General features: G+C 46.0%; 1 protein-coding gene across 1 annotated transcript in view; it reads right to left on the minus strand.

Annotated features, from left to right (window-relative positions):
* hepacam2 (HEPACAM family member 2) overlaps positions 1–14,073 on the minus strand; it is a 317,380-nt gene that overhangs the window by 28,412 nt on the left and 274,895 nt on the right. Inside the window, exon 6 of the mRNA XM_070880003.1 lies at positions 10,341–10,365. Coding sequence (XP_070736104.1) covers positions 10,341–10,365 — 25 coding nt within the window. The remainder of the gene's footprint in view (positions 1–10,340; positions 10,366–14,073) is intronic.

A 14,073-nucleotide genomic window follows, 5' to 3' on the forward strand; every position in this document is an offset into this window, starting at 1 on the left:
TACCCCCAATCCCATGTGCTTTAACTTTGCACATTAATCTCCTGTGTGGGACCTTGTCGAAAGCCTTCTGAAAGTCCAAATATACCACATCAACTGGTACTCCTTTGTCCACTTTATTGGAAACATCCTCAAAAAATTCCAGAAGATTTGTCAAGCATGATCTCCCTTTCACAAATCCATGCTGACTTGGACCTATCATGTCACCATTTTCCAAATGCGCTGCTATGACATCCTTAATAATTGATTCCATCATTTTACCCACTACTGAGGTCAGGCTGACCGGTCTATAATTCCCTGCTTTCTCTCTCCCTCCTTTTTTAAAAAGTGGGGTTACATTGGCTACCCTCCACTCGATAGGAACTGATCCAGAGTCAATGGAATGTTGGAAAATGACTGTCAATGCATCCGCTATTTCCAAGGCCACCTCCTTAAGTACTCTGGGATGCAGTCCATCTGGCCCTGGGGATTTATCGGCCTTCAATCCTATCAATTTCCCCAACACAATTTCCCGACTAATAAAGATTTCCCTCAGTTCCTCCTCCTTACTAGACCCTCTGACCACTTTTATAGCCGGAAGGTTGTTTGTGTCCTCCTTAGTGAATACTGAACCAAAGTACTTGTTCAATTGGTCTGCCATTTCTTTGTTCCCCGTTATGACTTCCCCTGATTCTGACTGCAGGGGACTTACGTTTGTCTTTACTAACCTTTTTCTCTTTACATACCTATAGAAACTTTTGCAATCCGCCTTAATGTTCCCTGCAAGCTTCTTCTCGTACTCCATTTTCCCTGCCCTAATCAAACCCTTTGTCCTCCTCTGCTGAGTTCTAAATTTCTCCCAGTCCCCAGGTTCGCTGCTATTTCTGGCCAATTTGTATGCCATTTCCTTGGCTTTAATACTATCCCTGATTTCCCTAGATAGCCACGGTTGAGCCACCTTCCCTTTTTTATTTTTACGCCAGACAGGAATGTACAATTGTTGTAATTCATCCATGCGGTCTCTAAATGTCTGCCATTGCCCATCCACAGTCAACCCCTTAAGTATCATTAGCCAATCTATCTTAGCCAATTCATGCCTCATACCTTCAAAGTTACCCTTCTTTAAGTTCTGGACCATGGTCTCTGAATGAACTGTTTCATTCTCCATCCTAATGCAGAATTCCACCATATTATGGTCACTCTTCCCCAAGGGGCCTCGCACAATGAGATTGCTAATTAATCCTCTCTCATTACACAACACCCAGTCTAAGATGGCCTCCCCCCTAGTTGGTTCCTCGACATATTGGTCTAGAAAACCATCCCTTATGCACTCCAGGAAATCCTCCTCCATCGTATTGCTTCCAGTTTGGCTGGCCCAATCTATGTGCATATTAAAGTCACCCATTATAACTGCTGTACCTTTATTGCATGCACTCCTAATTTCCTGTTTGATGCCCTCCCCAACATCACTACTACTGTTAGGAGGTCTGTACACAACTCCCACTAACGATTTTTGCCCTTTAGTGTTCTGCAGCTCTACCCATATAGATTCCACATCATCCAAGCTAATGTCTTTCCTAACTATTGCATTAATCTCCTCTTTAACCAGCAATGCTACACCACCTCCTTTTCCTTTTATTCTATCCTTCCTGAATGTTGAATACCCCTGGATGTTGAGTTCCCAGCCCTGATCATCCTGGAGCCACGTCTCCGTAATCCCAATCACATCATATTTGTTAACATCTATTTGCACAGTTAATTCATCCACCTTATTGCGGATACTCCTTGCATTAAGACACAAAGCCTTCAGGCTTGCTTTTTTAACACCCTTTGTCCTTTTAGAATTTTGCTGTACAGTGGCCCTTTTTGTTCTTTGCCTTGGGTTTCTCTGCCCTCCACTTTTCCTCATCTCCTTTCTGTCTTTTGCTTTTGCCTCATTTTTGTCTCCCTCTGTCTCCCTGCATAGGTTCCCAACCCCCTGCAATATTAGTTTAACTCCTCCCCAACAGCACTAGCAAACACTCCCCCTAGGACATTGGTTCCGGTCCTGCCCAGGTGCAGACTGTCCGGTTTGTACTGGTCCCACCTCCCCCAGAACCGGTTCCAATGCCCCAAGAATTTGAATCCCTCCCTGCTGCACCACTGCTCAAGCCATGTATTCATCTGTGCTATCCTGCGATTCCTACTCTGACTAGCACGTGGCACTGGTAGCAATCCCGAGATTACTACTTTTGAGGTCCTACTTTTTAATTTAGCTCCTAGCTCCTTAAATTCTTTTCGTAGGACCTCATCCCTTTTTTTACCTATGTCGTTGGTACCAATGTGCACCACGACAACTGGCTGTTCTCCCTCCCATTTCAGAATGTCCTGCACCCGCTCCGAGACATCCTTGACCCTTGCACCAGGGAGGCAACATACCATCCTGGAGTCTCGGTTGCGTCCGCAGAAACGCCTATCTATTCCCCTCACCATCGAATCCCCTATCACTATCGCTCTCCCACTCTTTTTCCTGCCCTCCTGTGCAGCAGAGCCACCTACGGTGCCATGAACTTGGCTGCTGCTGCCCTCCCCTGATGAGTCATCCTCCCCAACAGTACCCAAAGCGGTGTATCTGTTTTGCAGGGGGATGACCACAGGGGACCCCTGCACTATCTTTCTTGCACTGCTCTTCCTGCTGGTCTTCCATTCCCTATCTGGCTGTGGACCCTTCTCCTGCGGTAAGACCAACTCACTACACGTGATACTCACGTCATTCTCAGCATCGTGGATGCTCCAGAGTGAATCCACCCTCAGCTCCAATTCCGCAACGCGGACCGTCAAGAGCTCGAGGCGGATACACTTCCCACACACGCAGCGCCCAGGGACACCGGAAGTGTCCCCGAGTTCCCACATGGTACAGGAGGAGCATATCACATGTTTTGCTTAGAGGTGTTTCAATGCTGTGGGAGAGATAGAAACTAAACTGATGGAATTTAAACAGGGAATTGTGGGAGTGATGGGCATTCAACTGGGAGGTGACAACATGTTCAACAACTTTGGAGAGGAAAGAAAGTTGGAGATGTTGGTAGTTAATGAGGAATCAAGGGTGGTTTCTTCGGGTGGGGGAGTGGGAAGTTGATGATGGCAGTTTTGAAAGGGAGGGAGACAGTGACTGATGAGAGGGAACCTCTTACAATGTTAGCCAGCATGTGGCCAGGAAAGTGAGTGAGTGATCAGGAGTTTAGTGGAAATGGGATCGAGGGAGCAGGACATGAGTTTCATGGATAGGATGAGCGTGGAGAGATGGAAGGGAGATAGGAGAAAAACAGAGAAACATAGAAAATAGGTGCAGGAGTAGGCCATTCGGACCTTCGAGCCTACACCACCATTCAATAAGATCATAGCTGAGCATTCACCTCAGTACCACTTTCCTGCTTTCTCTCCATATCCCTTGATCCCTTTAGCCATAAGGGCCATATCTAACTCCCTCTTGAACATATCCAATGAACTGGCATCAACAACTCTCTGCGGTAGAGAATTCCACAGGTTAACAACTCTCTGAGTGAAGAAGTTTCTCCTCATCTCAGTATTAAATGGCTTACCCCTTATCCTTAGACTGTGTCCCCTGGTTCTGAACATCCCCAAATCATGAACATTCAGCCTGCATCTAACCTGTCCAGTCCCGTCAGAATTTTATACGTTTCTATGAGATCCCCTCTCATCCTTCTAAACTCCAATGAATACAGGCCCAGTCAATCCAGTCTCTCCTCATATGTCAGTCCTGCCATCCCGGGAATCAGTGTGGTGAACCTTCGCTGCACTCCCTCAATAGCAAGAACGTCCTTCCTTAGATTAGGAGACCAAAACTGAACACAATATTCAAGGTGAGGCCTCACCAATTCCCTGTAGAACTGCAGTAAGACCTCCCTGCTCCTATACTCAAATCCCCTTGCTATGAAGGCCAACATACCATTTGCCTTCTTCACCGCCTGCTGTACCTGCATGCCAACTTTCAATGACTGATGTACCATGACACCCAGGTCTTGTTGCACCTCCCCTTTTCCTAATCTGCCACCATTCAGATAATACTCTGCCTTCGTGTTTTTGCCACCAAAGTGGATAACCTCACATTTATCCACATTATACTGCATCTGCCATGCATTTGCCCACTCACCGAACCTGTGCAATTCACCCTGCAGCCTCTTAACATCCTCCTCACAACTCACACCGCCACCCAGCTTAGTGTCATCTGCAAACTTGGAGAAATTACACTCAATTCCTTCATCTAAATCATTGATATATATTGTAAATAGCTAGGGTCCCAGCACTGAGCCCTGCGGCACCCCACTAGTCACTGCCTGCCATTCTGAAAAGGACCCGATTATCCCGACTCTCTGCTTCCTGTCTGCCAACCAGTTCTCTATCCATGTCAGTACATTACCCCCAATACCATGTGCTTTAATTTTGCACACTGATCTCTTGTGTGGGACCTTGTCAAAAGCCTTTTAAAAGTCCAAATACACCACATCCACTGGTTCTCCCTTGTCCACTTTACTAGTTACATCCTCAAAAAATTCTAGAAGATTTGTCAAGCATGATTTCCCTTTCATAAATCCATTCTGACTGGGACCGATCCTGTCACTGCTTTCCAAATGTGCTGCTATTTCATCTTTAATAATTGATTCCAACATTTTCCCCACTACAGATGTCAGGCTAACCGGTCTATAATTACCCGTTTTCTCGCTCCCTCCTTTTTTAAAAAGTGGTTTTACATTAGCTACCCTCCAGTCCATAGGAACTGATCCAGAGTCAATAGACTGTTGGAAAATGATCACCAATGCATCCACTATTTCTAGGGTCACCTCCTTAAGTACTCTGGGATGCAGACTATCAGGCCCTGGGGATTTATCGGCCTTCAATCCCCTCAATTTTCTGAAAACAATTTCCCGACTAATAAGGATTTCCTTCAGTACCTCCTTCTCACTAGACTTTCGGTCCCCAATATTTCTGGAAGGTTATTTGTGTCTTCCTTCGTGAAGACAAAACCAAAGTATTTGTTCAACTGGTCGGCCATTTCGTTGTTCCCCATTATAAATTCACCTGATTCTGACTGCAAGGCATCTATGTTTGTCTTCACTAATCTTTTTCTCTTCACATATCTATAGAAACTTTTGCAGTCAGTTTTTATGTTCCCGGCAAGCTTCCTCTCATACTCTATTTCCTCCCTCCTAATTAAACTGTTTGTCCTCCTCTGCTGAATTCTAAATTTCTCCCAGTCCTCAGGTTTACTGCTTTTTCTGGCCAATTTATATGCCTCTTCCTTGGATTTAACACTATCCTTAATTTCCCTTGTTAGCCACGGTTGAGCCACCTTCCCTGTTCTATTTTTACTCCAGACAGGGATGTACAATTGTTGAAGTTCATCCATGCGATCTTTAAATGTTTGCCATTGCCTATCCACTGTCAACCCTTTAAGTATCATTCGTCAATCTATCCTAGCCAATTTACATCTCATACCATCGAAGTTACCTTTCCTTAAGTTCAGGACCCTAGTCCCTGAATAAATAATTCTACCATATTATGGTCACTCTTCCCCAAGGGGCCTCGCACAACAAGATTGCTAATTAGTTCTTTCTCATTACACATCATCCAGTCTAGGATGGCCAGCCCTCTAGTTGGATCCTCAACATATTGGTCTAGAAACCATCCATAATACACTCCAGTAGAAAGACTGGAGGTCAAGGTTGGAGTATATGAGGAACTGGGGATTGGCTTAGCTTAGGGCTTTAAGGGTAAGGATGAAGCAGCAGAGGAGGCCAAAATATGGTCTTGATCTTTGTAATGAAGAAATGCTGTAGCTCCTTGTACTTGCCATTAGAGGTGAGAGGGCAGGGGAGGGGAGTTGAAGCGGGTGATTGGTAGTAGAGGAAAGGAGCCTGAGGTTATCTTTGCCCTTGAGGAAAGTTCTAGAATAGTAGATAGTTTTGACAATGGAGAGGGAAGCTAAATGAGAGTTATTCAATGGATGGTTAAGCGATCTGTGTGACATATTTGCTTTACTTTATGCCCCTGTGATTGACGGAGAGCAGATAGGGGCCATACCTGGGGAACTAGAGGGATGGAAGACAGTGAAGTTTTCCTGGGGTTGAAAGCATTGAAAGTAGAGATGAGGAGGGTGGTTGAAGAGGTAACATGGGCAAATTGAAGACAAAAGGTTAGGCAGTTGGGAATTAGTAAGTACAGTTTTCAGAAAATTAGGGGATTAATTTTCCATGGGCAAATGCTGAAGGAAATGGGGTTGAAGGAAAGTGTGTGTGTGTGTGGGCTGGGCGGGGGGGAGGCGGGGGCGTTAGGTGAGGGGGCAGGTTGCTGTAGGTGGTGAGCAATCAAGGAGTTGGCTATGAATATGGTCAATAGACTTTATATTGAGGAAGCGGTTTAGACAGGACAGGAGCATGGTGAATTCAGAGGAAAGAGGGCAAGGGAATTTATGGTGAAGATTGAAATCACCAATGTTAGGAGTCACTCATTACAGAGATAAAGGGAAGAAAGAAGGGAGGATACCTCATGGAGGAACTTAGGGCTGGATTTTCGGCTCATTTACACCTTGGTTAACACGCTGGCAGGGCAATAAATGCTGTTTAAGTGAAAGATTCGGCTATTGGTTTGTACCGTCGCAAAAACTTACCACCCGCCCTCTGTTTTTAGCGTGATGATGACGTCAATCATCGTGCATCGCTGCACTAGCGACCCGGATGGAACATTTGGCCTTAATACCTCATTTAATGCCCGCCCGAGGAAATGCCTGAAAAAAACAGGCAGTCCCAGGGTGCGTCAGGTGGTATTGGCAGCATTTTTAAATGGAGGGATGAGGATCTTACATCGCAGGTCATATTGACTGTAATGCTTGCACATATAATGCTGTGTGAAGCTCCAACTTGCAAACTTTACTTTTATCTGCCATTACAGTGCCCTTGCAACTTCAGTGAGAGAATTTAATAGGGGCATTACTAATTCGCCAGCATATCATGCTCTGTGCTATTGCTAGGCAGTGTCAAGCTAGAGGAACGACTCTTGGCCATGTTGGCCCACGGATGATGAGAAGCCGAAGACGTCTGGGGAGGAGGGCTTACCCCCTACGGGTTTACAGGCACCAACACTCAGACCTCCAGCTCTCTGAGGAGCAGTATGTGAGAAGGCTGCATTTCCAAAAGGATGTGCTGTCAAAGATGTGCCCTCTCCTGCAGGCAGACCCATGCCTGCATCGCTCTGGAGGCAGCCTTCAATACTCCCCTCAACAGGTTTCCGAACTCATTGTGGTATACTGCATGTTGCACAGCTTGGCTAGGCATTGCCAGTGGGGATTGCATGCCCACCTCAAAGAGGAGCCTGGCGAGGCCCCCATTGGATAGCCGCACCATCCACTGGGGATGCAGCATGGAGATGCTGCCGGACCAACACTCGCACGTCGCCAGCTCGTAATGGACCAGCTCTCCTAGATGGAGGAAACTGAGGGATGGAGCGACTATTGGACACGCTATGTGCCCCCATAAAGGCACAACTCCGGTGAACGTTGGAATGATGCACAAGACATCAATGGCAAATGATGAGTCATAAATTTTACTGCAACAACCCCCACCAAAATAAAACCATACAATATACAATGTTATGTTGCAGGGTACTAAACAACAATGAAACTTCTTTACTGCCGCAAGTTTTGGCTCGGGCGCACAAAGTCCGTTGTGTAATTCCTGACTTAACGCCAACGCTCCTCCAACTAACATTTTTGCTGAAACTTGCTGTTGGAAACACAAACTATTTTCAGATGCTAACTTTAACGTCCCACCGTGAATAACGCCCCGAAATCCAATAAGCCCAAAATCCGGTCCTTAGAATGTACTGAGGTGGAGTTATAGATTGAGGTTTTTGAAGGAAAGGCGAGACAAATGCAAGAATGTGAGGAGAGGCCAAGATAAAAGTGCCACACAATTGTTTTGGAGCAGTTTGGGTTGGAACAATACTGAGTAACCAAATGGGACAGTTTCAGTGAAAGGGCAAAGTATCACCACCCATGAGCCACGTTTTAGTCAATGCCAGAATGTTGATACAATCATCAACAAAAGGTCACAGGCGGCAAGGGCTTTGTTTGCAACTTCCATACATTTTGGAGAGAAATGTGGTGATTGTGGATTCCCTGGCAGAGGTTGGCTGGGAGGGGTAAAGTGGGGGTGGATAGTAGGTTGGGTGAGTGGAACTGAAAGATGTTTATTGAGGTTAGCCCCAGTGGGCTAGAAGGTTGGTAGGGGAGGGGACAATTAGGTTGCTGCTTATAGCGAGTAAGTGGCAATTACCACAATGAGCTTATAGAAACATAGAAACATAGAAAATAGGTGCAGGAGTAGGCCATTCGGCCCTTCGAGCCTGCACCGCCATTCAATGAGTTCACGGCTGAAATTGTAACTTCAGTACCCCATTCTTGCATTCTCGCCATACCCCTTGATCCCCCTAGTAGTAAGGACTACATCTAACTCCTTTTTGAATATATTTAGTGAATTGGCCTCAACAACTTTCTGTGGTAGAGAATTCCACAGGTTCACCACTCTCTGGGTGAAGAAGTTTCTCCTCATCTCGGTCTTAAATGGCTTACCCCTTATCCTTAGACTGTGACCCTTGGTTCTGGACTTCCCCAACATTGGGAACATTCTTCCTGCATCGAACCTGTCTAAATCCGTCAGAATTTTAAACATTTCGATGAGATCCCCTCTCATTCTTCTGAGAATACAAGCCCAGTTGATCCAGTCTTTCTTGATATGTCAGTCCCGCCATCCCGGGAATCAGTCTGGTGAACCTTCGCTGCACTCCCTCAATAGCAAGAATGTCCTTCCTCAAGTTAGGAGACCAAAACTGTACACATTACTCCAGGTGTGGCCTCACCAAGGCCCTGTACAACTGTCGTAACACCTCCCTGCCCCTGTACTCAAATCCCCTCGCTATGAAGGCCAACATGCCATTTGCTTTCTTAACCGCCTGCTGTACCTGCATGCCAATCTTCAATGACTGATGTACCATGACACCCAGGTCTCGTTGCACCTCCCCTTTTCCTAATCTGTCACCATTCAGATTATAGTCTGTCTCTCTGTTTTTACCACCAAAGTGGATAACCTCACATTTATCCACATTATACTTCATCTGTCATGCATTAGCCCACTCAGCTAACCTATCCAAGTCACTCTGCAGCCTCATAGCATCCTCCTCGCAGCTCACACTGCCACCCAACTTAGTGTCATGTGCAAATTTGGAGATACTACATTTAATCCCCTCGTCTAAATCATTAATGTGTAATGTAAAGAGCTGGGGCCCCAGCACAGAACCTTGCGGTACCCCCACTAGTCACTGCCTGCCATTCTGAAAAGTACCCATTTACTCCTACTCTTTGCTTCCTGTCTGACAACCAGTTCTCAATCCACGTCAGCACACTACCCCCAATCCCATGTGCTTTAACTTTGCACATCAACTGGTTCTCCCTTGTCCACTCTACTGGAAACATCCTCAAAAAATTCCAGAAGATTTGTCAAGCATGAGTTCCCTTTCACAAATCCATGCTGACTTGGACCTATCATGTCACCTCTTTCCAAATGCACTGCTATGACATCCTTAATAATTGATTCCATCATTTTACCCACTACCGATGTCAGGCGGTTAAGAAAGCAAATGGCATGTTGGTCTTCATAGCGAGGGGATTTGACAAAGGTTGTTGAGGAAGGCAGAGCGGGAAGCTATGGGTGGGGTGAAGACTGGGACAGCAGAAGGAGAGAAGGGAAATGGCATAGTAATGGATGGAGAAGATAGGGATATGGAATAAAAACAGAAAACGCTGGAAATCTCAGTGGGTCAGGCAGCATCTGTGGAGAGAAACAGAGTCAACGTTTCAGGTCCGTGACTCTTCGACAGAACTGGAAAAGTTCGAAATGTAACAGATTATTTCAGATTCCAGCATCTGCAGTATTTTGCTTTTGTATTAGAGGATAGGGAAAGTTTGATATTGGTGAAGGGGGAAGATGAAAAGTGAGAATAATGCAAAGTTGAAGGAGAGCTGAAGAAGAAAATAGTATTGAGGCCTCTGGCTCACAGTGGCAAGCAAAGTGAGTATGCAAAAAGGACTCAAAAGCATATTAAAATTAGTTGGTATGTTACAGCAGGAGCATTGAAAGGAGAATGACAATATGCGATGGGATATTTTTAGCAAATCTTCTCTATACATCAAAACAACTGGGGGAAAAAATCACTGACTCAGCTTGAAATTCCAAGTTTTCAGTTTTGAAGTATCAAGTGCAAAAGTATCATGTTAAAAGATTAGATAACAAAAACTTGTCAGATAGTTTTACCTGTGGCACAGCTCCTCCTTAATAACTGTAAGGAAAAAAAGCACACATTTAGATATTTTTAATCAATCCATACTACAAATATAAATACACTGAAAACCAAACATTCACACACAACAAATGCCAGATATGTACTGGAATTTGCAGTGAAGGAAGCTAATGGCAATAAAGCTGTGCTAGCACCAGTATTTGTGGCAATGGTAACAAGTCAATGCTGGCACTGACATGCAGGATAGCTGTTACAACACAGTATTCGCTCTGGTGCACTGAATAATTATTACAAGCTAAGTATAAGTAAGTAATGATAACACGCTTGTGAAACACTGCAATTGGAGATACTGGTAACCATCAGTATTGGAGCGACAGGAGCAATTCTCGATCAGCCCAAGACAATTGACTATCACAGGCAATAGTTCCCTCCTGACACTACTGTTGGAGAGTATTGTTAACAGTCCATCAGAGCAGCTGTGGTGTACTGGCAATAGATCCATACTGATAATGCTTTTAGAGAGTCCTGTTGATAGTCTTTCACTAGCACTGCTGCTGTGAAATACTGACAACAGGCCCAAAACTCAAACCACTTGAACTGTAACATTGAGAATTATGAACATAGAACCTAAAAACCAGGGACAAGTGGTTAGAAACAAGAATGTCTTATTTTAGGGTGTCTGTGCCATGAATATTGAAATATTGTAGTATTTTCACTTTTTGCACTATTGTTAGCCATTCTTATGCTGTCACTTGGTTAGGTTAGATTCTGAGAGACAAATGCTTGTAAGCTATTCCTGCAGTGTGGCTTGAAGTCTTCCTGGAGGAAAACACGTACCTACTGCTCTAACCACCTGCTGAACCTCAGCCTCCAAAGACACCGCTCCTTGGTAAGGTCGAGATACATTCCGCAGGGCGATAAATCCAGGACAGGGTAACAGCAGGTAGGTACCCTCCTCCACCTGTGATGTCTCATCTCTCTGGCACCCAGAAAAAGAGAAATCCTTCCCAGAAACCAGATATAAAGGAAATCTGAAATAGGACATCCATTCTGAAGACGGGGCAGTGGACTCTTAACCTACTCCAGTTCCTGCACCATAATATGGAAAGCAGTATAGCCTTAGGTCTGCCAAAAACTTCACAAAAGAACTGCTAAACTCCAATTGCATAGATCTTGCTGACTGTGCCTTAAAATGCTGTGTCATTCAGAAGCAGATTTTGCTACCTCAATGCTCACTTTGGACAGAGGCAGCCTACGCTTCTCCTGCAATTAAAAGATCGAGCGGATCACTGATTTCAGGGAATTGTGATGTCATTTGTCCCCTATTTGTCGACTATCAGCAAAGGCTGACATCGATGATGAGGTCCAACACCGCCTCCAGTGTGCCAGCGTAGCCTTCAGTCGCCTGAGGAAGAAAATGTTTGAAGACCAGGACCTCAAATCTGGCACCAAGCTCATGGTCTACAGCGCAGTAGTGATACCTGTCCTCCAATATGGCTCAGTGACATGGACTATATACAGCAGACACTTCAAAGCGCTGGAGAGGTACCACCAGCGCTGCCTCCGCAAGATCCTGCAAATCCGCTGGGAAGATAGACGCACCAACGTCAGTGTTCTCGTTTAGGCCAACGACCCCAGCATCGAAGCACTGACCACACTCAACCAGCTCCGTTGGGTGGGCCACATCGTCCGCATGCCCGACACGAGACTCCCAAAGCAAACACTCTACTTGGAACTCCTACACGGCAAGTGAGCCTCAGGTGGGCAGAGGAAACACTTCAAGGACACCCTCAAAGCCTCCTTGATAAAGTGTAACATTCCCACTGGCACCTGGGAATTCCTGGCCCAAGATAGCCCAAAGTGGAGGAAGAGCATCTGGGAGGGCGCTGAGCACCTCGAGTCTCGTCACCGAGAGCATGCAGAAACCAAGCGCAGACGGCAGAAGGAGCGTGCGGCAAACCAGACTCCCCACCCACCCTTTCCTTCAACCACTGTCTGCCCAACCTGTTACAGAGACTGTAATTCCCGCATTGGACTGTACAGCCACCTGAGAACTCACTTTTAGAGTGGAAACAAGTCTTCCTTGATTCCGAGGGGCTGCCTATGATGATGATTTAAATTTCACTCTAATAAGATTGCCTTGTTGAGCAGTTGTGTAATATGCCAGAAGTGAAGCGCATAGGCAGCATGGGGGCAGCACAATTTTATCTCTGCTTTTCACTCCAAAAGTAAAGATACAGTAAGTAAGCATAGGAAAATTAGCCTCCTGACGTCTTGTATCCAAGAACAAAGGTATTGTGTCTGTAAGCACTCTAGTAATGATTCCATGAGGTAAGGTATTGCACTTAAAGTGTTGTGACCTTAGTCCATTTATAGCAGCTCCTGAGTGAGGGTACAGTAAGATGAGCTCCCTTTTATACCTGGTTACCTGCGGTGTGCAGATGACCTCTAGGTCTCCACCAGTTGCACCCTCTGGTGGAACAGGCATATTGTATACAGTGTGAAGATACATTCAATGGTCTTTTGTAACTCTACATTGAGTGTACAGGGTATATACATATATTATACATACACAACATCACTCCCCCCTAAATCTTGTGCCACTGGCCTTTGCACTATGTGCTCTGGCCCTCGTCTCGAGTGCCCAAAGCCCTTGCACTTTGTCTGTCCTTGGGACTGGTTCTCTCCCTGTGGACCCCCAAGTCCTTATTGCCACGACATTGGGATATGGTGAGCAGTGGACGGTTGGAGGTTGCAGTGGGGTTTGAGTGGGTTCTGGGTGTGATCCATGTGTGTCCATGGCTACATACATCCATTTCCCCCCCTCCCCCCCCCCCATACATAGACCATGTGTGTGGCTCGACATCTGCATTTACATACATGTACAGAGAATGGAAAAAAGAATTAGGATTGGTTACATCACTGTTTGGGTTTTGCAGAAGTGGAACGAGTACATATGACAGGTAAGGTACATACATGGTATTACAGTCTTGCCCCTGGGGTGTAGGTGCAGGTGGGTGAGGACGCTAGTTCCAGAGTAACTGGACTGTGTTCAGGTTGTGTGATGGCGGCGCTGTGTCCCTGCCAGCTGGGTGGGCTCGGATCGCTCACCTGGCTGGGTCTCGGGGCCTTTGCCTCGTGGTGGGCAGAGCCACGTGAATGTGTGGCCTCCCTGCCCTCCTTTGAGGGCTGCAGGATCTCCCTGCTGCCCTTCAGTGGTAGTGGGAGCCTGGTCATCCCAGGTCCTGTTGGGAGGGCTAGCCTCTTGCTCCCGGTACTGGCCCTGGTGGCCAGAGATATAGGGCCGATCTGGGGCAGGGTGCCAGTAGTGGTGCCTGTGCCATCCGCTGATCGCTGGCCCTGCAGTGGGTATGCTCCCACTGTGTGTGGCCACACCCCCTGGGGCATCCCATTGGTCCTGGAGGTGCAGGCTACATGATCGGGTAGCCTGCTGGACCTGGGTGCTTCAAACGGGAGATTGCCTTTGGTTTTTTCGGCGTGCATCTTGAACCCGACATCACACATTATTCCATCATTTACATTCATGATACATTGCTCTGATCGCACTCAGGTACTAATTCACATTTGTCAATTACATCTTTTCCCTCAATTACATCTTTTCCCTGTATATTACCGACATCGCTGTACAATATTACATTTAGATACTTGTATTCATCAATTACATCTTTTCCACGTATCCTACCGGCATCGTTGTTCAACGGTACACTCAGATACTTGCATTTGTTA

The sequence above is a fragment of the Pristiophorus japonicus genome, chromosome 5, assembly GCF_044704955.1.
Source record: "Pristiophorus japonicus isolate sPriJap1 chromosome 5, sPriJap1.hap1, whole genome shotgun sequence".
Classification (NCBI taxonomy): domain Eukaryota; kingdom Metazoa; phylum Chordata; class Chondrichthyes; family Pristiophoridae; genus Pristiophorus; species Pristiophorus japonicus.